This window comes from Erythrolamprus reginae, chromosome 5 (genome assembly GCF_031021105.1).
Source record: "Erythrolamprus reginae isolate rEryReg1 chromosome 5, rEryReg1.hap1, whole genome shotgun sequence".
In the NCBI taxonomy this organism is placed as follows: domain Eukaryota; kingdom Metazoa; phylum Chordata; class Lepidosauria; order Squamata; family Dipsadidae; genus Erythrolamprus; species Erythrolamprus reginae.
Window position 1 is genome coordinate 117,304,208 of NC_091954.1, and position 22,575 is coordinate 117,326,782.

General features: G+C 44.0%; 1 protein-coding gene across 1 annotated transcript in view; it reads left to right on the top strand.

The window, feature by feature from the left end:
- The window catches only part of LPP (LIM domain containing preferred translocation partner in lipoma), a 166,732-nt gene extending 160,329 nt beyond the window's left edge, over positions 1-6,403 (top strand). The window contains exon 11 of the mRNA XM_070753852.1: positions 200-6,403. Within this exon, the coding sequence (XP_070609953.1) occupies positions 200-328 (129 nt within the window). The 3' untranslated portion in view covers positions 329-6,403. The remainder of the gene's footprint in view (positions 1-199) is intronic.
- The last annotated feature ends 16,172 nt before the right edge of the window (positions 6,404-22,575 follow it).

A 22,575-nucleotide genomic window follows, 5' to 3' on the forward strand; every position in this document is an offset into this window, starting at 1 on the left:
AGCAATACGCTGGGGGGGGGGGTCGGGTCACTTGATGCGAATTGTGCTTGGAACCGCAACAATAGTGGGGTTCCGCTTCCATTGCCGGACTCTCCCAGCCCAGTCTCAGGTGCCCGGAGCTTTCTGCCCCAAACCTCTGGACAGCCCTCCTGCCCGGCTCGGTATAACCCTCCCTTTCCCTCCCGTCTTTCGCACCCAGGACTGTGGGGCTCCGCTGTCCGAAGGCGACAACCAAGGCTGCTACCCGTTGGACAACCACATCCTCTGCAAAGGATGCAACTCCGCCCGGATCCAGGCACTGACCGCCAAGGCCAGCACTGACCTCTGAAGGGGCCGTGGAGGGATCCCCTGTCCAGCTTCTGCGGGTCATCTCCTGCACCCTACTTGCCACCCCCAACACACACACACTCTCTCTTACACACACCGCTGTCTAGGGGAGGTATTTGGGGGCGCTGTCCCAAGGGCTTTTTCAGGAGTCCCATCTGCCCAGAAAGGACCCTTCCCCATATTCCCGGAGTAATACAGGTGTCCAGTTTCCATCTTCATAAGTTTTGGGGCATCGCCATGCACCCAAATTTAAAGAGTGTGTGTGTGTGGGGTGGGGTGGGGGAGTCCCTAGTTGGGGGGGGTCACGGCCTCACACCCCTTTCCAGCTGCATGCCTTGGATAGCACATCTGTCCTAACCATAATCAGGACTTTTTCTATCGCCTCATTCAACGGATTTAGCAAAAACGTCTCCCTTCTCCCCACTCGAATTCATCCTATCTTTCCCCCCTGCCCCTCAAATATATATACTGTACAGTGGTGCCTCCACCTAAGAACTTTTCTAGATAAGAACCAGGTGTTCAAGATTTTTTTGCCTCTTCTTAAGAACCATTTTCTACTTAAGAACCCGAGCCAGGAAAAATCTCCCAGGAAATTTGAGAGTGGCACGAAGGCCCGGCCAGTTTCCTGCCATCCCCCCTTTAATCCCGGCCATCTCGGGCTTTTCTGGGCTGCCAGAGGAGCCTTTTGGTGGCGCTTAAGGAGGCTTTGGCAGCCCAGAGTGAACGGAGCATTTTCCTTTCTCTGGGCACTTGGAGAGGGAATAAACCTCTGCCCGAGACACCTTAGACAGGTAGAAAAACCAACTGGCAGTGGTAGGATTCAAACCCACGTGCCCCCACCCCACTAAACAAACACCTGTAATTTGAGGATTATCTGTCTATCCAAATTCACTTGATATTCAGTATCTTCCTATTTTGTCATTTTATGCCTTAAAAAAGGAAAGAAAACCAAAGAAACGGGTAAGAATTGGAGCCTGGTCGGTGTTTTCACTCACCCCACAGGCTCAAAATTCATTTAGCGAGACAAAAAGATTTTAATCGCCTGAATACATTTCTCTGGGTTTACAGATGGACTCGCTTACACGATCTCGCTGTTTTCCTTTACTGGAAGCAGCTAAGAGAAACACCCAATGGCTTCTGTCCATGTCCTGTATAGATTGTCCTGGACTGGCTGAGGAATTCTGGGAGTTGAAGTCCACAAGTCTTTGTGGAGGGCATCATCATTACCATGTGTTTCTTTAATATGCGTGCATAATATGCATGTTTGGGAAAGAGTGAAGGAAGAAGAGGAAAGAGGGGAAACTCAGGACAGGAAACAAAATTGATAGAAAAATAAGAGAGACTGAGAAATCAGAGAGCCTGGGAAAGATTCGCTCTTCAGCATTTTGCAGCAGCAAAGCAAGATAAATACTTTTTGCAACTTGAAGGGGTGAGGAGTTCCCACGGCCGGTCGAGGAATTCTGGGAACTGAAGTCCAGGCATTCCATGGGGTTGAGGTGCATATTGGTTTAAGGATCCTGGGAGTTGAAGTCCAAACATGCTGAATTCTGGGAGTTGAAGTTCACGTATTCTGGCTGAAGAATTCTGGGAGTTGAAGTTCATGTGTGTTGAATTCTGAATATTGAAGTCCAAACATGCTGAATTCTGGGAGTTGGAGTTCATGCATGCAGCCTGGGGAATTCTGGGAGCTGAAGTCCAGTCTTCAAGTTGCCAAGGCTGAAAAAACACTACATTCCAGTTGTTATTTTGGGACTGAGAAAAAGAAGAAATTGAAGCCTGGGGGGGGGGGTCCACTAAAGCAGCCTCAGGTGGATAAGCCAGGGGTCGGCACCACTTAATTTATCGGACTCAGCTTAGAGGAGAAAGGGTCAAAGTTTGCAGGAGGAAACATTTCCTCCCCCAGGCATAAATTGCCTTTCACCCGTCCCTTTATTTTTACCCTTAATCCCTGCCGGCATCTTCTCAGCCACCCAAAGCATGCAAAAAATGCTTTAATGTGGCCACATTCCACCCACCGGATGCCTTGCAAATGCTTTGCAAATTTGCTCCTGTCTTTGCAGTCACAGCTGGCCAGAAACAATCAGAATGGAGCTGGAAAGGACCTTGGAGGTCATCTAGTCCAACCCCCTGCTCCAGCAAAATACCCTATATACAAATTCAAATAGTTGTCAGGTCTCTTCTTTTTTAAAAAAAACCACAACTTCTGGTGGCAAGTTGTTCCGCCGGTTGATTGTTCTCTTAGGAAATTCCTCTTTGGTTCCAGGTTAGAAACATAGAAACATAGAAGACTGACGGCAGAAAAAGATCTCATGGTCCATCTAGTCTGCCCTTATACTATTTCCTGTATTTTATCTTACAATGGATATATGTTTATCCCAGGCATGTTTACATTCAGTTACTGTGGATTTACCAACCATGTCTGCTGGAAGTTTGTTCCAAGGATCTACTACTCTTTCAGTAAAATAATATTTTCTCATGTTGCTTCTGATCTTTCCCCCAACTCACCTCAGATTGTGTCCCCTTGTTCTTGTGTTCACTTTCCTATTAAAAACACTTCCCTCCTGAACCTTATTTAACCCTTTAACATATTTAAATGTTTTGATCATGTCCCCCCTTTTCCTTCTGTCCTCCAGACTCTACAGATTGAGTTCATGAAGTCTTTCCTGATACGTTTTGTGCTTAAGACCTTCCACCATTCTTGTAGCCCGTCTTTGGACCCCTTCAATTTTGTCAATATCTTTTTGTAGGTGAGGTCTCCAGAACTGAACACAATACTCCAAATGTGGTCTCACCATCATTCTATATAAGGGGATATAGGTTGCATTCTCTCCATAGTTTTCATCCCTTGCCTTCAGGGGCTTTTGGAGAATAGGTTGAATTTTGAAGCCCTTCCTACAAGGAAATCTAGGGGTTGATGCTTTCAGGAGGGAAATACCCACTGGGCAATCCTGCCTAGCTCACTTCCCCATCAATGCAACCATCCCATTTCCAGGTCTTCTGCAAAGCCACAGGCTAATCAATCTCACCTGAATCCAGTTGGAGCCAAGAAATTCTATCAGGGATAAAGATCAAGATCACCTGAAGTGCTTAGCACTGCTTTATAAGGCCTTGGTAAGGTCACACCTGGAATATTACATCCAAGATGTTGAGATTCTGGAGCCAGAACAGAGTGGAACAACAAAGATTTATTCAGAGGGCTGGAGGCTGAAACATACGAAGAACAGTTGCAGGAATTTGGTATGTCTAATTTAATGAAGAAAATACTAGAATAGTAGAATTCTTTATTGGCCAAGTGTGATTGGACACACAAGGGATTTGTCTTTGGTGGGGATGCGCTCAGTGGATATAAAAGAAAAGAGACATTGGTCAAGAATCAGGAGGAGCAACACATAATGATTGTCATAGGCGTCAAGTAAAAAATGAGGAAATAATATAAATCTTAAGGATACAAGCAACAAGTTACAGTCATAGCAACATGTGGGAGGAGATGGGTGATAGGAATGATTAGAACAAAGTAGTAGTAATAGTAGTGCAGACTTAGTAAATGGTTTGACAGTGTGGAGGGAATTATTTGTTTAGCAGAGTGATGGCATTTGGGGAAAAAACTGTCCTTGTATCTAGTTGTCTTGGTGTGCATCGTTTTGAGGGTTGGAGTTGAAACAGTTTGTGTCCAGGATGCGAGGGGTCAGTCAATATTTTCCCAGCTCTTTTTTTGACAAAAGAAGGACCTAGGGCAGAGATGGGGAACCTTATTCCTCTTGTGTACCAAAAATGGGAATGGGTACGTGGAATAGTGTGAGTGCATGCTGGCACACAACCCCCACTGTACACCACACAGCACATGCGTGCACCCCACTGTTAAGCCGTTTTTCACCCTCAGGCTTCTCTGAGGCCTCCAGAGGACAAAAAACAGCCGAACGAGCAACCTGGGAGTTCAGAAAAACAGACTTCTGGTTTGCCCGTTAGGCTGTTTTTCTCACACTGGAGGCCTCGGGGAAGAAGCCTCCTGCAGCCTCCATGGTGTGAAAAACAGCCTTCCCCCAAATCAGCTGGCCAGCACATGCCTGCGCACTGAAGATAACAGGGCAATGCCATGCTTGGCCTCAGATATGGCTGCATTCACCACCTGTGGAACGCAGGTATCTCCATCACAGATGTAAGGGTTAACATGATAGAAACATAGAAGACTGACGGCAGACAAAGACCTCCTGGTCCATCTAGTCTGCCCTTATACTATTTCCTGTATTTTATCTTAGGATGGATCTATGTTTATCCCAGGCAGGTTTACATTCAGTGACTAGATTAAGCAAACCACGTCTGTTGGAAGTTTGTTTCAAGCATCTACTACTCTTTCAGTCAAATAATATTTTCTCAGGTTACTTTCTTACTCCTCCCTCCTACTATTCCTTTCTCCTCCTTTCTCCTACTCTTTCTCTACTCTCTCCCTTTTCTCTCCTTCCTTCCTACTTCCAATTCACCCTCTAAATCTTTCCCTAAATGGATAATTCTATAACCATTACCTAAGGTATCCTCTAGTCTAGATCATATCCATCATGCTCCTCCTCTTTTTTCCAAAATCTCCTATCTAATATGTTTAAATCTGAATAATATGATTTTCCTGTTTGCAACGCAATAATAGAACAAGCTTTCTTTTGCATTACTCTTTTAACAAACAAAACTTTTAACATTGCAATATGTTTTTAAGTCCCCTTAAGTTGCCCGATGTGAGGATGTCGGTTCCGTTCTTGTTTATTCTATCAACCTTTTTAGACCAGCTTTTCTCAACCTTGGGGATTTTTTAAGAGGGATGGACTTCAACTCCCAGAATTCCCCAGAAAAATGGTTTGTCCTCTTTCCCAATTTATGTGGGTCGGAAATCAATTTGGAAGTCAAGCCATAAGGTCATTTTAGAGTAAGGTGGGTAGAGAATGGCTTTGAGGAGAAAGTGGTCTTTGCAATTTTACATGCCTGGTGGCAGAGAATGTAATACAAGTACCGTATTTTACAGAGTATAAGACACACCTGAATATAAGACGCACCTGAATATAAGACGCACCTTAGTTTTGGGGGAGGAAAACAGGGGAAAGAATCTGCTTACCAAGTATCCATGTGGCCAGCGTTCTTAGTCTGGTCAGCTTCAGCACATTATTTCATTCCTTGATTAAGGGCTTAAAAAAATTATTTTGAGAAAGTAACAATGAAAGAGTTTGCAAGCCAGTAAGAGCTGGGAACATCATTAGCACCTGGCTAGGGCTGGAAAGAAACTTACTCAGAGCAAGTTAGAGTAATTTTAAAAAAAACTGCAAAGACTTAGGGCTTGGAAAACATTATTTGCAGAGAGAAACAATGAAAGAGCCTGCAAGGTCAGAGCTGGGAAGATCGTTAGCAGCTATTTAGGGCTTTTAAAAAAGTTACATTCAAAGTATAAGACCCTAATTCAGCCTCTTTTTGGGAGGAAAAAGGTGTGACTTATACACCAAAAAATGTGGTAGGTTCCCAAGAGACCCCCTTATTTTAAATGCAGTGTTTGCAATTAGAGAAGTCAAATAAAAATTAAAATAATCACCCTCTTAAAACAAGGAGCAAAGGTCAGGAATATAGGAAAGCTAAAATAAAACGCTTTTTAATCTCTCGCCTACTTGGTTGTGTATTGTTCCTGACCCACAAAGTCCTGAATCACCAGCATAAACATATATATATATATTTATTTTATATACGTAGTCAATGGTCAATATATAATACGGTGCCTTATTATACTTTGAAGAAAACACAAAAGTGCCTTTGCAAAGGTTCTGCAGCTCCTCTACGTTGTATTCTATGCAATTTTACACCCAAGTGTACTTTTTTGTCATTCTTCTTGGCTCAGTTTGTTGAATGATTGTGATGCTTTTAATTGCCTCTGAATTTTTATCCTGTTATATTTTTGCTAAATTTTCCACTGTAAGGAGAAAAAACTTGCACTGTTTCAAAACCTTGCTCTTTACTCCAGCCAAAGAACCACAGATTATTATTATGATTATTATTATTATTTTGGAAACTGTTAGCAAACTAATAAAACTCTTGTTACACTTCAAAATGTGTGAGGCCTCCCGTGTGGATTTTAAAAAAATTCTTCTAACTTCCTTGCATTTGGGGCAGTGGTTAAGTGAATCACCTGGTCATTAAGTGAATGTGACGCTCCCATTGACTTTACTTGCTGGAAAGGGGATGAAACGACACCTGGATGTTAGCAACCATCATCAATATTAATTAATTAATCGGCATATAAATCTAATAAGTAAACAAATAAGCAAGCAGTGGCAAATGGTCTGCAGCGGTCATTAAAGGTGAAAACGATCATAAGTTTCCTTTTTGTTTTAGTATGGTTGTGGTTTTTTTAAATTGATTTTTACAAAATGAAAGATACATCTCAATGGCCTTTTACGACCTGTTTGCTTTACAATTCTGGTTTACAATTCATATATTCAATTCAGTAGAGTGAAAATAGGAAAAGGAGGGGGAAAGATATATCTATATATCTATCTTATCTCTCTATCTCTCTATCAATCTATATCTCTGTCTATCTCTATCTATCTATCTATCTATCTATCTATCCATTTCTATCCATCCATCTCTATCTATCTATCTAGATCTATCCTAGTCTCCCATAATTTTCAAATTCAGCAAAAAAAAAATGTGACATATATATATATATATGTAGATTGTTCTGAGTTCGGGTTTTGCCCCATGTAATATTTTGAGTATTATATTATATTATATTATATTATATATATATTATATTATATATATATATATATATATATATATATATATTATATATATATTATATATATCTTTGTTTTCGTAGATTTTCACAGGTACAGGTATGAAAGTCTTGGCATATTCGGGTTTCTTCCCGTGTAGGAACCTCTGAAACCTACACGGGAAGAAACCCGAATATGCCAAGACCTTCATACCTGTACCTGTGAAAATCTACGAAAACAAAGATATAGATATAGATAGAGAGAGTGAGAGAGAGAGTGTGTGTGTGTGTGAGAGAGAGAGAGATAGACAGACAGACAGATAATTGGGCTACAGAAAAAAAAGTAAAAATATGTGAAGATATCGATAGATCTAACAGGTGGAGTGATAAATAAATATGCATATAAATAATTATTTCATCTATAACTTTTGCCTAAATCAGTACTATGTGTATATCTATTTTTAATGTAAACTAACAACTTTGTATCATTCTGTCTTATTTCTATCTTGGATCCATTTATACCAATTATTCCAAATCTTATTTGATTGTTTATCTTTTGTTCCCTTAATTTCATTAGCTTTTTCATCCATCTCTATACATTTATATATTTTATCAATGGTTTTATTTTACGAGCCAGGGGTGGGCTGTTGCCCAGACAGCGGGTGGGGTGGAAAAAATGGAGCTTCACCCCAGAGCCCCCAATTTGCACCGAAAGATGTTGAAAGAAAATGCAGGGCGTCTTCTTTGGGCAGCCTCTGCGTTCTCCCCAAAAGCGTTTAAAAACCCCAAAGCCAGCGATTCTGCTACAAACCAAAGTGTCTGGGAAAAGTCTAAGGAGATGAGATCTGGAATTCTATGTGATCTGGGCTTCTGCCCCCCCTCCCTTTCTGAATCTCTAGAACAGAGGTCTTCATCGCTGGCTGGAGAATTCTGCGAGTTGAAATTCACAAGTCTTAAAAGTGCCAAGTTTGGGGACCCCCTCCTCTAGAAAAATAAAATGAATAATGCTTGAATGTTTCCCAAGAAACCTTAATTTTGTTTGGGAGCCTTGAAGAAGGAGGGTGAAGACTGTTATGTGGAATGGAGCATTTTGGGATGCTCACTGAGGCTGTGGAAGGAGCCAGGAACACTTTAGACGGTGGCGAGCACACATGCATGAGCCAGGGCAATGGCTTGCGTGCCAATGGATATGGCTCTACGTGCTACCTGTGGCATCACTGCCCTACACCATTTCTGACACATGACAGTCCGGTCTCGAATGCCTCCAGCGATGGAGCTTCCACAACTTCCAAAGGTCACTTCTGCTCCACTGGTCGATTGCTCTCATGGTCGGAAAATTTTGTTTCCTCCCCACAGCACAGTGCCAAAAAAATCTGGGGATAATGCAACAAAAAAACCCCAAAACAAAACAAGTTGGCGACCACATGCATAGAATAGAATAGAGTAGAATAGAATTCTTTATTGGCCAAATGTGATTGGACACACAAGGAATTTGTCTTTGGTGCAGATGTAAAAGAAAAAGGAGACATTAGAATAGAATAGAATAGAATAGAATAGAATATGGAATGGAATGGAATGGAATTCTTTATTGGCCAAGTGTGATTGGACACACAAGGAATTTGTCTTTGGTGCAGATGCTCTCAGTGGACATAAAAGAAAAAGAGACATTTGTAAAGAATCAGGAGGCACAACACTTAATGATTGTTTTATTTATTTATTTATTTATTTATTTAGTTAGTTAGTTAGTTAGTTAGTTAGTTAGTTAGTTAGTTAGTTAGTTAGTCCAACACACAATGAGGGTTTTAGTGGATATATATCTATATACCTGATGAAGTGGACAAGGCCATTGGAGCTGTGAGTTCCGCCACCTGTTTACTGGATCCGTGTCCCTCCTGGTTGGTTTCGGCCAGCAGGGAGGTGACACGGAGCTGGGCCCAGGTGATTACCAACGCCTCCTTGGGGAGGGGAGTTTTTCCATCTCTCTATAAAGAAGCGCTCGTGCGCCCCCTCCTCAAGAAGCCCTCCCTGGACCCAGCTGTGCTTAACAACTATCGTCCAGTCTCCAACCTTCCCTTTATGGGAAAGGTTGTCGAGAAGGTGGTGGCGCTCCAGCTCCAGCGGTCCTTGGAAGAAGCCGATTATCTAGGTCCCCGGCAGTCGGGTTTCAGGCCCGGTTACAGCACGGAAACCGCTTTGGTCGCATTGATGGATGATCTCTGGCGGGCCCGGGACAGGGGTTTATCCTCTGTCCTGGTGCTCCTTGACCTCTCAGCAGCTTTCGATACCATCGACCATGGTATCCTTCTGCACCGGTTGGAGGGGTTGGGGGTGGGAGGCACTGTGCTTCAGTGGTTCTCCTCCTACCTCTCTGGCCGGTCGCAGTCGGTGTTAGTGGGGGGCCAGAGGTCGACTCCTAGGTTTCTCCCTTGTGGGGTGCCTCAGGGGTCGGTCCTCTCCCCCCTGCTATTCAACATCTACATGAAACCGCTGGGCGAGATCATCCAAGGACATGGGGTGAGGTATCATCAATATGCGGATGATACCCAGCTCTACATCTCCACCCCATGCCCAGTCAACGAAGCGGCGGAAGTGATGTGCCGGTGCCTGGAGGCTGTTGGGGCCTGGATGGGTGTCAACAGACTCAAGCTCAACCCGGATAAGACGGAGTGGCTGTGGGTTTTGCCTCCCAAGGACAATTCCATCTGTCCGTCCATTACCCTGGGGGGGGGATTATTGACCCCCTCAGAGAGGGTCCGCAACTTGGGCGTCCTCCTCGATCCACAGCTCACATTAGAAAAACATCTCTCAGCTGTGGCGAGGGGGGCGTTTGCCCAGGTTCGCCTGGTGCACCAGTTGCGGCCCTATCTGGACCGGGACTCACTGCTCACAGTCACTCATGCCCTCATCACCTCGAGGTTCGACTACTGTAATGCTCTCTACATGGGGCTACCTTTGAAAAGTGTTCAGAAACTTCAGATCGTGCAGAATGCAGCTGCGAGAGCAGTCATGGGCTTACCTAGGTATGTTTCTCCATCACTCCGCAGTCTGCATTGGCTGCCGATCAATTTCCGGTCACAATTCAAAGTGTTGGTTATGACCTTTAAAGCCCTTCATGGCACTGGACCAGAATTTCTCCGAGACCGCCTACTGCCGCACGAATCCCAGCGACCGATTAGGTCCCACAGAGTGGGCCTTCTCCGGGTCCCGTCAACTAAACAATGTCGGTTGGCGGGCCCCAGGGGAAGAGCCTTCTCTGTGGCGGCACCGACCCTCTGGAACCAACTCCCCCCGGAGATTAGGATTGCCCCTACTCTTCCTGCCTTCCGTAAACTCCTTAAAACCCACCTTTGTCGTCAGGCATGGGGGAATTGAAACATCTCCCCCTGGGCATGATTAATTTATATATGGTATGCGTGTGTGTATGTCTGTTAGTATATGGGGTCTCTTAAATCTTTAAACATTTTAAAAACTGTTGGATTATTTATGATTTGTTGTTACATGTTGTGAGCCGCCCCCAGTCTTCAGAGAGGGGCGGCATACAAATCGAATAAATAATAATAATAATAATAATAATAATACACACATAGTAAAATACATGATGAAGGTTATAGAGGAGATACTCATAGTAAAATATATCTAAGAAAGAATAGAAAATAAGATATAGTAATAGAACATTTAGCCATGTTTCGCATATAAAATAATATCAAAGTTGGAGGTGTCAAGTAGAAGGGGGAATTCATACATCTTGTTGACTAAACTTCTAGCATTCAATAGTTTACATTTGAGATTGGTCTTGTGTTGGGGGTTGGTTAGAGGAAGTAAGGGGCACACTTTCCTATTCTTGGTTTGAGGTGGTAGGGATGTCCATTTGTTGTTGTGGGATGGTGGTCATAGGGGTCAAATAAGCAATAAGGACACAATATAGATATAAATCTTGAGGATACAAGCAATAAGTTATAAGCAGGTAGGATGCAGGCTGGGGGATTCTGGGAGCTGAAATCTGAGAATCAAATTAGCAAGGCCACATTTTCCGAGTCACAATTCAGGTAGTGATGCAGGCTGGGGGATTCTGGGAGTTGAAGTCCGCCCCTCCATCTTCCAAGCCCTCCAACTTGAGATTCCCCACTCTACTCCAAAGAAGAAAAGAAACCAGATTCTCCTTGAGTCAGGCTCAACATATGCCAAGCAGGTAGGATGGCATGGCAGATGGAGAGACACAGCCGGGAAATATTTGCCAAACATTTGCCTCCCCCCCCCCAATGCTGCAATTTTCTCTCTGCCCACCCCCTGCCACCCCAGTTCTCCCTCCCGTTCCCATTTCTTCGAGAAATCTGCAGAAATAAAATAAACCTTGGCGCGTCAGGGAATGCCAGGCAGCCCTGGCAAGCTCCCTCATCTCACGCTGGTGCAGCCGAGCAGCCGACGGGGAAAAAACCCTGAACGATTTGGTCTCCGCCTGCCAATTAGAGGCAGCAGAAACACAGCCTGGAGTTGGCTTCCCGGCTGTCACATTGTTGGTGCAACTTTCTGCCCACTGTCTTCCTCTGGGTCCCCCTCTCTAGAACACACACACACACAAACACACACACACACACACGGGTTCTGGGTTCGGATTCATTGCACGCCTTGGAAGTGCCCAGTGGGTGACTGCAAACAGATGACACGTATGTCTTGAGGAAAGTGGAGTGGAAATAATAAGAATAAGAATAAGAATAAGAATGAGAATAAAGAGGAAGAGGAAGGAAGAAGAGGAGGAGGAGAAGGAGAGTGGGAAGGGACCTTGGAGGTCTTCTAGTCCAACCCTCTGCTTAGACAGGAGACTCTCCACAACCTCAGAGAGATGGTGATTCAACATCTTAGAAGCTTCCAGTGTTGGAGCATTCACAACTTCTGGAGGCAAGTAGTTCCACTGATGTTTATCATTATTCTGCGTTATTCTCCTCCTCCTCTTCTTTCTCCTCCTCTTCTTTCTCCTCCTCTTCTTTCTCCTCCTCCTTCTCCTCTTTCTCCTGTTATTTCTCCTCTCTTCTTTCTCCTCCTCTTCTTTCTCCTCCTCTTCTTTCTCCTCCTCCTCCTCCTCCTCCCTTCCAGGCTCCCAGACACTAAAGCTACTGGATTTCTTGCAGCCCGACTAAGGAACTGTTCAATTTTCTCAGCGGTGCCACTTTGCATTCATGTTTTGGGAGAAGGCTTCCCAGAGGTTTAAATTTAGCCCTGGTCTTCCCCCCTCCCCCCTTAATCCCAGGCTAGACCTCCCTCCCCCTCCCACCATGCCCATCATCCCCGGCTTCCTCCCCTGCCTCAGCTGCCTCTTTTATCCGACATCCAGAGCCGCTTGGCTGGTCTCCAAGGAACAGAGTGTACTTGGCAGCCTTGACTCACCCAACGTCTGCAAAAAAACGTCGGCAGCCGAAGCCAAGAATTGCTAACTGGGTCATTAAAACCCCGCAAGGAAGCACCCGGGTTGGGGCTGGGCTCCTCCGCCCTCCCGGCACCCCGGAGGGAGAAAAAAGAATGCCTCCGGGCCTGGCACAAAGAGAGACGCCAGCCGGGCACCCAGGCACCATCCATCCGGGCCCACTCTGGAGACTCTGCCCCCATTCAGCCCGATGGGAAATTGGGAAGGAGCCCTGGGGTGCAGCCCCAACTGAGGAGGGGAGGCTGGATAAAAAAGCAAAAATGCACTGAAATTTATTCATTTATTTATTTATTTATTTGACTTCTATGCCCCCAATTCTGAAGGACTCGGGGCGGCTTACAATAATAATATAAATAGAAATACAAATAGATACAGAGCAATAAAAAGAAGTCGAATATAAAACCCTGTGTTAATTGGATTTGTATGTAGGACTCTGGGCGGCTCACAGCACATAATAAAACAATAGAAAAACAATCCAATTAATAACATAAACAATCGTTTAAAAAAATTCTAATTTTAAAACTTCAATTAACAATTCATACAACAGTCCTACCCTCCCTTTCCCTCCACCCCCAACAAATGGGACCCAAGGGAACCCTGCCTGCCTCAACCAACATAGAGGCGGCACTTGGACATCCGTTTCAATAACCACCTATGATACACTTGGCATCCATGAATCTGTCTCATCCTGCCTTGAAGCTCTCCAGGCTGACAACTGTCACAACCTCTTCTGGGAGGGAATCCCATCAACCAAGGACCCTCTGGAGAAATATTTCCCTTGATTTGTCCTCACTTTCTTACCTATGAGCTTTAGGGAGGGGCCCCTCGTCCTAGTATTGTGGGATAGAGAAAAGGTATATAATTTTATACATCTTAACAGCGGCTACAATTATATATGCCCCAAATTGTAAAATGGAATCAACCCCATCCATGTTCAGCTTTGTTAACAAAGTACAAAAATGTGCAGAATGTGTCATTGGAACTATAAGACAAAGATGAAACAGCATTTTATAAAACCTGGGACAGGTGGTACAATTGGCTTGATCAAAACAACAACAACAACCAAAAACTGTAACAACTACATAATATAATCTAATACAATAAAATGAACAATAATGAACAACAACAGCAAAATGACTCAACAGCAAAAAAGGATTCAACAAAGAATCCCTAGAGATTTGGTTGGCATAAAAATCAAATAATAATAATAATAATAATAATAATAATAATAATAATAATAATAATAATTCCATATGGTCTGGAAGAAAATGAGAGGATACATGTAATCTTACAAGGTTTTCCGCATTCAATTTGAAATGAATAAATGAATCATTGTTGAACTGATATGAAATAGTAAATGAATGAATATAAGAAAATAAAACTATTGAAAGATAATAAAAACATATAATTGTAATAAAAGTAAATAAGTTAACAAGCATGCCAATGTAAACAATAGATATACACTTAGATAGGAGAATTACCGTATGCTACTGATAGGCTGTAAAAATCAAGGATCAGAGAGATGGTTGACATTCGTGTTGAATGTTTTCTATACAATTATTCATACATGTGTGGGTGGGTGGGTGGGTGTGGGTGTGGGTGTATTTATATTCTGTTATATGCACTTATGTGTTTTTTTGTTTTACTGTTTGTTTTGGAATGGAAGGGAAGAAAGGGGAGGGCAGGGTAGGAGGGAGGAAGAGGAGAGAGAAGGGAAAGAGAGAGAGAACAGGAAGGAAGGAAGGAAGGAAGGAAGGAAGGAAGGTTTTAGAGACAATTTTGAGCTGTGTTTCCCAACCTCAGACACTTTAAGATGCGTGGACTTCAGTTCCCAGAATTCCCTGGTGGCTGGGGAACTCTGGGAACTGAAGTCCCGACCTCTTAATCTTGAGAAATATTGGATTATAAGAAGATTGGCCATTTGTCATCAGTCTCAGCATCTTCAGGGCAGCATGGGATGTCAGAGGCTGGTCTGACAACTGGCAACTTCAAATCTCAACCAACCAATGCTCCGTCTTCCACACTGGCAAAAAGAATCAGGACACAAATCCAAACTCGGGGGACACAACCTTGTAGAAGACCCTCACTCTGTTAAGGACCTTGGAGTACTCATCTCCAATGACCTAAGTGCCAGAACCTACTGTAACAACATTGTCAAAAAGGCACGAAAGTTGTTAACTTAATCTTGCATAACTTCTTCTCTGGAAATATGAAACTGCTAACCAGAGCATACAAAACGTTTGCGAGACCGATCCTCGAATGCAGCTCCCCCCGTCTGGAACCCGCACTGCATATCGGACATTAATACAATTGGGAGAGTTCAGAAATGTTTTACGAGAAGAGTTCTCCACTCTTCCGCTTGCAACAAAATACCTTAGACCAGTGTTTCCCAACCTTGGCAAATTGAAGACATCTGGAGTTCAACTCCCAGAATTCCCCAGTCAGCGAATCACTTATCAAGCAGAGAATAAAAGTCCCCTTTGTCACCGTCATCTCTGCCACTGATGCTCTGGATCCGTCTTTCTCACCCTCCAGAACTTTATGGTGGTTCGACTTCAACTTTCAGAGTCTCCCGGCCAAGATTGGGAATCCTGGGAGTTGAAGTTGAATACGGCATTCAATTTTGTTGCCATGATGCAAAAAGGTTGTTGAGACTCTAGAAAGAGACCAGAGAAGAGCGACAAAGAGGATTCAGGGGACTGGAGGCTAAAACATGTGAAGAACGGTTGCAGGAACTGGACATGGCTAGTTTGGTGAGAAGAAGGACCAGGGGAGACAGGAGAGCAGCCTTACAGTATCTCAGGGTTTGCCCCAAAGAAGAAGGAGTCAATCTATTCTCCAAAGAAAAAGAAGGAAGGAAGGAAGGAAGGAAGAAAAAGAAAAAGAAAGAAAGAAGGAAGGAAGGAAGGAAGGAAAGAAGGAAGGAAGGAAGGAAAGAAAGAAAGAAAGAAAGAAAGAAAGAAAGAAAAGGACCAAGAGAGACACGATTGCAGCCTTCCAATATCTCAGGGGTTGCCCCAAAGAAGAAAGAGTTGAACTGTTCTCCAAAGCACCAGGACAAGACGCAGTGGGTGGAAACTAAACAAGGGCAGAAGCAACTAAGAACTAAGGAGAAATTTCCTGACAGTCAGAACGGTTGATCAGTGGAACTACTTGCCTCCAGAAGTTGTGAATGCTCCAACTCTGGAAGTTTTTAAGATGTCAGAGAACCCTTTGTCTGAAGTAGTGTAGGGTTTCCTGCCTAAGAAGGGGGCTGGACTAGAAGACCTCCAAGGTCCCTTCCACCTCTGTTGTTATTGTTGTTGTTGTTGTTGTTATTATTATTATTTATTAGATTTGTATGCCGCCCCTCTCCGTAGACTCGGGGCAGCTCACAGCAATAATAAAACAATGTACAACAAATCTAGTATTTAAAAGTAACTAAAAAACCCCCTTTTTTAAAAAACAGAACATACACACAAACAAACATACCATGCATAAACTATATAGGCCTGGGGGAGATGACTCAATTCCCCCATGCCTGACGGCAGAGGAGGGTTTTAAGAAGTTTACAAAAGGCAAGGAGGGTGGGGGCACGTAAAAATAAACATTGTTATTTTTATGAAAAAGGACGTTGCAGCGGCACTGCAAGCAAAGGGCGGTCCTTTCGCGTAAAAATAAACATAGAGATTCCGGGGGCGGAGATTTGATGTCACCGGCAGGTTGCTAAGAACGCCAAGGTGATCACTTCCTGGATTCTATGGAATCCAGGAAGTAATCACCTTGGCGCCCTTAGCAACTTGCCAGTGACATCAAACCTACGAACGCCAAACGCAACCCCGAACTTTGCCTGAAATTTCAAAAAATTTCGGGTTCATGTTTGGCATACCAAACACCGCAAAATTCTGTATGGACCCCGAATTATGCGGGTTCGGTTTGCTCATCACTACTTCCTAGGGCTTTTCCAGCCCTCTCCAAGCGGTTTACAGAATCAGCCTCTTGTTCCCAACAATCTGGGTCCTCATTTGACCCACTTTGGAAGGACGGAAGGCTGAGTCCACCTTGAGCCGGTAGTGAGATTTGAACTCCTGAACTACAGCTAGAAGTTAGCTGAAGTAGCCTGCAGTGCTGCACTCTAACCACTGTGCCACCCCGGCTCAATAAAATAAACTCGGTGCCAGATTTGGGCTCTTCCTGACCGGCTAGCATTGGGCCCATCATCCCCTGCCTGCATATTCGCTTGTCCAATGGGTTAATTAAGTGTCTTAGAACCCTATTACACTCTCTGCACACAAAGAGGAAGATAATGAAAGGCTGTTTGCTAGGCAGGATGGTTGCCCCTTACCTGGGCAGGGAATTATCTCAGAGGCTATTTATTAAAAGTGGCCAATCAATAGCAATCAGTAAGGCCCCTTAATAGAGTCAAGTTAGATCCTTAATTGGAATAAAAACAGATGCTCCTGTCTTCATCTTTGGCAATGCATTCATCCCTCTAAGGTTGGGAAGTCTTATACTACTACTACTACTACTACTACTACTACTACTACTACTACTACTACTACTAACAATAATAATAATAATAATAATAATAATAATAATAATAACAACGACAACAGCAAAACAATTATTACTTTCCTATTAAAAACTCTTCCCTCCTGAAGCTTATTGTTGTGAGTCGCCCCGAGTCTACGGAGAGAGGCGGCATACAAATCTAATAAATAAATTAATAATAAATAAATAAATTTAACCCTTTCACATATTCAAATGTCCCCCCTTTCCCTTCTGTGCTCCAGACTATACAAATTGAGTTCGTGAAGTCTTTCCTGATCAGTTTGATGCTTAAGACCTTCCACCATTCTTGTAGCCCGTCTTTGGACCCATTCAATTTGATCCATCTCTTTTTGTAGGTGAGGTCTCCAGAACTGGACACAGTATTATTCCAAATGGGGTCTCACCAGCACTCTATACAGCGGAATCACAGTTTCCCTCTTCCTGCTTGTGATACCTCTAGCTATGCAGCCAAGCATCCTACTCGCTTTCCCTACTGTCTGACCGCACTGTTCACCCATTTTGAGATGGTCAGAAATCACCTCTCCTTCTCTTCTGAAGTTTGCTAATCCTTCTCTTCTGAAGTTTTTGCTAACACAGAACTGCCAATGCAATACTCAGATGGAGGATTCCTTTTGCCCAAGTGGAAGGGGGCTGTTATGTAGAATGGAGCATTGGGGATGTTCACTTGGGCTGTGAAAGTAGCAAGGGTCACTTTAGATTGTTGCTTTGAGTAAGTGGTTATTTTGCGAGTGGCCATTTTAATCACGAAGGCATCTTTGCGACGATGCTGAAAATGGGTTTTCCAAATTCTAAGCGAGATGCTTCTGTCACTCCACTGTTCTGTAGATGCTCACTTCTAGGATGGGGGTGAATTCGATGACCTGCTTGTTATGGGGATTGTTTTGAGGTTCTTGGGAAATCCTTGGTCGTCATATGATCGTTACTCCCACTTGGTCACATGGCCAGCAAGCCACTCCCACCTAGTCACATGACCACCAAGCCACACCCACAAAATAAGCCACACCCACAGTGTGGTGGCAAAATTTTTGGTAGCCCTTCACTGCCTACACCACTTCAGACAGATGGTTATCCAACATCTTCTTAAAAACACCCAGTGTTGGAGCATTCACAACTTCTGGTGGCAAGCAGTTCCACTGATGTCCAGGGCTTCCTCTTAGTTGTCCACCATTGTAAAGACAGTTCACAAATGCAAACTGCCGAGCGATGCACAAATCGGAGGAAGAAGTCAGAGGAATAAAACGATGGGGCTTTGAAAGGGCTGTGGGAGGGGAGGATGCTCAAGGCTCCATCCACCCCGTTCTCCCAGGGCCATTAACATTTTTGGAAAGAACAGTTTACACCCTGCAAATCCAATATATATTTTTACAGCTTTCAAAAAACAACGGGCTGCATTTTCCCCCAAAAACATCTCCCCGAATGTTTGCAGCCGGTTGCCAAGGGAATGATTCAGATGCTGCCAACTGCAGACTGGCCCTTGGGAGTAAAGAGATGGTGGGAGACAGAAAAGGGAAGGAGAGAATAAAATGGGGAAGAAAGAAGGGAAGGAAGGAAACAGAAAAGGGAAGGAGAGAATAAAATGGGGAAGAAAGAAGGAAAGGAAGAAGGAAGGAAGGGAATTGGAATAAAAGGGAGGGAGGGAGGAAGGAAGGAAGGAGACAGAAAAGGGAAGGAGAGAATAAAATGGGGAAGGAAGAAGGGGAGGAAGAAGGAAGGAAGGGAAATTGGAATAAAAGGAAGGAAGGAAGGAAGGAAGGAAGGAAGGAAGGAAGGAAGGATATATATATATGACCACAAAACGTGACAGAGACAAGAACGAGGGTCAGGCCAGGATGTTTTCTGCAGCTTTCCAGATCCATGCGCTTGGTTAAGGAGGATTTCTGGGAAAGGAAGAGAAAACCTGCAGCAGAACCTCGCTTTATACCACACTAGTGAAGCCACAATTGGAATCCAGCAACCAGTTCTGGCACAAAAAGGATGTGGAGACTCTGGAGAAAGAGTGCAGAGAAGAAAGAGCGATCAAGAGGATTTGGGGACTGGAGGCCAAAGCGTACGAAGGATGGTTGCAAGAACTGGGCACGGCTGGTTTAATGAAGAGAAGGACCAGGGGAGACAGGAGAGCAGCCTTCCAACATCTCAGGGGTGGCCCCAAAGAAGAGGGAGCCAAGCTATTCTCCAAAGCCCCTGAAGGTAGAACAAGAAGAAATGGGTGGAAACTAAACAAGGAGAGAAGCAACTTAGAACTCAGGAGAAACTTCCTGACAGTGAGAACAATTAACCAGTGGAACAGCTTGCCACCAGAAATTGTGACCAACACTGGCCGTTTTTAAGAAGATGTTGGTTAACCATCTGTCTGAAGTAGTGTAGGGTTTCCTGCCTAAGCAGAGGGTTGGACTAGATGACCTCCAAGGTCCCTTCTGCTGCTGCTGCTGCTGTTGTTGTTGTTAATAATATTATTAATATTGGGATAAGTGAGTTTGGGGAAAACGAAACCTTGAGTGAGGGAGGATCAACAAGGCTTTGCAAGGCCTTGGACTTCCTGCAGGGAGATCTCCTCGCCCGAGGACCTCAGAAGAAGCGGGGAGACAACCGAATGTAGGGCAAGAAGATAAATGGACTTTAAAAGTGACTGGCAGGACACGCGGAGCAGCTGAAAATTTTTTCCACAGATAGGAATCTGTGAACTTAGGAAAAACTTGGACTCAGGGAGACTGTTATTCTGGGCCACATGTTACAATTGCGACATAGAGCTATGGAAAGCGAGCTCAGAAGGAAGGAAGGAAGGAAGGAAGGAAGGAAGGAAGGAAGGAAGGAAGGAAGGTATAAAAATGGGAGAAGGAAGGAAGAAAGGAAGGAAGGAAGGAAGGAAGGTGGGAGCGAGGTGAAGATGAAGAATAAAGGAGAGGGGAGGAAAAGAGAAAAGAAGGTGTGTGAGAAAAATAAGAGAAGGAAGGAAGGAAAGAAGGAAAGAAGGGAGAAAAGGGAAGGAAGGGGGAGGGAAGGAGGAAGAAAGGAAGGTATAAAAATGGGAGAAGAAAGGAAGTGGGGGAAGAAAGAAGGAAGGTGAGGATGAAGATGAAGAATAAAGGAGAAGGAAGAAAAAGAAGGAAGAAGGAGCGGGAAGGAAGAGAGAAGAGAAAAGAAGGTGTGTGAGAGGAATAAGGGAAGGAAGGAAGGAAGAGGAAGGAAGGAAGGATAAATTGATAATGGTGAAAGACTAATTTTTTGATTGAATCCACCTTTGTTATTCTGTGTTCTGTTTTGTATTCCATCTGTGGAATTCTGGGAGTTGAAGTCCACAAGTCTTAAATCAACTCTTATCATTTTATGTTCTAATCAATTCCGATGTTTCTGACTCTTTCCTTTTTTGGCCTCCAGAATAAGGTTGAAGAGTCTGGATGGGCCTGGCCAAAACAGAGGAGAGTAGAAAGGTTATTTTTCTAATCTTTGGGGGATTATTAGTGTCTATTAATGCAATATAAATGTATTTTTGGGAGCTGCAGTGGATATGAAATATTTTCTTTCAGTTCTTTCTTGAAATTCAAGAGTTGTTTGTTTTGAAGTAAAGGAATGGATTTGGTTCTTAAGAGGTTTTCGGGGAAAAGACCAGAGAGTCTGAAGAAAAGTTTGGACAGCCGGAGGAATTCTGGGAGTTGAAGTCCACACATTCTGCTTGAAGAATTCTGGGAGGTGAAGTCCACACCTTTTACCTGAGGAATTCTGGGAGTTGAAGTCCACAAATTCTGCCTGAGGAATTCTGGGAGGTGAAGTCTTCTCCAAGCTTGAGAAACACTGTTCTGTTTCTTGGAAAGTCCCAGCAAACGGCTGTGCCCAGCTTCTGGTCTCCGCTCACACCATCCTGAAGTCCACAAGAAAGTTGTTTTTTCATGTAAAACCTCCTGGAAACAGACTAGATCCCTTTCTCCATGGAGGTCACGGTGACCCAGACCAGAGGAAAGAATCCATGGATCTTCCTGCTTGAATGAATCTTGGAGAGAAACTTTCTCCCAGCGGCCAAAACCACAGCAAAAGAAAACACACAAGGCCTCTCTCGGAGGAAAGGAGGGTGGGTGGTTTTTAATATTTCCCCTCCCCTCAATTTTATTTTATTTTTAAAAATTTAACAGCCTGTGGCACTCTGGCACGGTCACTTCCACCGTTGAAAGAAAAAACTTTCGCCAGACCAATCCTTGAATACAGCTCATCTGTCTGGAACCCACACCGCATTTCGGACATCAACACTCTAGAAAGTGTCCAGAGATACTTTACGAGAAGAGCCCTCCACTCCTCCACTCACGACAGAATCCCCTATGCAACTAGACTCACAATCCTAGGTTTAGAAAGCTTAGAACTACATCGCCTTAAACACGACCAAAGCATAGCCCATAAAATAATCTACTACAATGTCCTTCCTCTCAACACTTCAGCTTCAACTACAACAACACACGAGCACACAACAGATACAAACTCAAAGTAAACTGCTCCAAACACGACTGCAGGAAATACAACTTTAGTAACTGAATAGTTGATGCCTGGAACTGACTACCAGACTCTGTAGTATCATCTCCTAACTTTACCCTTAGACTCTCCACTGTTGACCTCTCCTGATTCCTAAGAGGTCAGTAAGGGGTGTCCATAAGTGCACCAGCTGCCTACCATCCCCCGATCTCATGTATCATGTATATAAACATCATGTATATCAACATTGTTATATCTTTGTATACCAGCAATATGTACTTGACAAAACAAACAAATAAAATAAATAAAGGCATTTTCAGGCCAAAGTGAGCATGCAACATCGAGAGGAGGAAGTGTCTTTCTCTCCGTGCGAGTGTGTTTGTGTGTTTGTGTCGCCAGTTCCCAGGTCTTCTTTTCCACAGCGAAGCGCCTGGGATGCAATTCATGTCTTCAATTAAGATGATTGCAGCTCCCCAGAGTATTTAGCCTCTTTTCCTTTTTTGTAACCGCAATCCAGGCCCTTTGCAAACCTTCCCCCCCAGAGGCCTTGGCTACTCCTCCTTCTGCGTCCACTTGGAGGGCTGCCACAGCACCCGGGCATCTGGCGCAGTCTCTCCCAAAGCAGCATTGCACACCGACTGGATCCCGAATCCCTGCCTTCCCTTCAAGCTTTTTCATGCTCCTTTGCTGGTGGTTGCAAACTGGGAGATGGTGAGTTGTAGTCCTGTCTTAGGCCTGAAAAGCTGGGTGGACCAATCACCAGGAGACAATACGTTCTAGTTCTGCCTAAGGCATGAAAGACAGTTGGGTGACTTTGGGCCAATCACCAGGAGACTGGGAGTTCTAGTCCCGCCCTTAGGCATGAAAGCCAGCTGAGTGACTCTGGACCAGTCCCACTCTTTCTTAGCCCAATCCACCTCTTAGGATTGTTGTTGTGTGGAAAAGAGTAGGAGGAAGTAGTATGAGGTATGTCCACTGTGTTGCATTATTTATAAAAAATGGGATATAGATAAATAAATAAATTCCATGCTTCTTCCTATCTTCCTGCTACCTTTCGGTCCCGGTGTGAGATCTGTGCCTT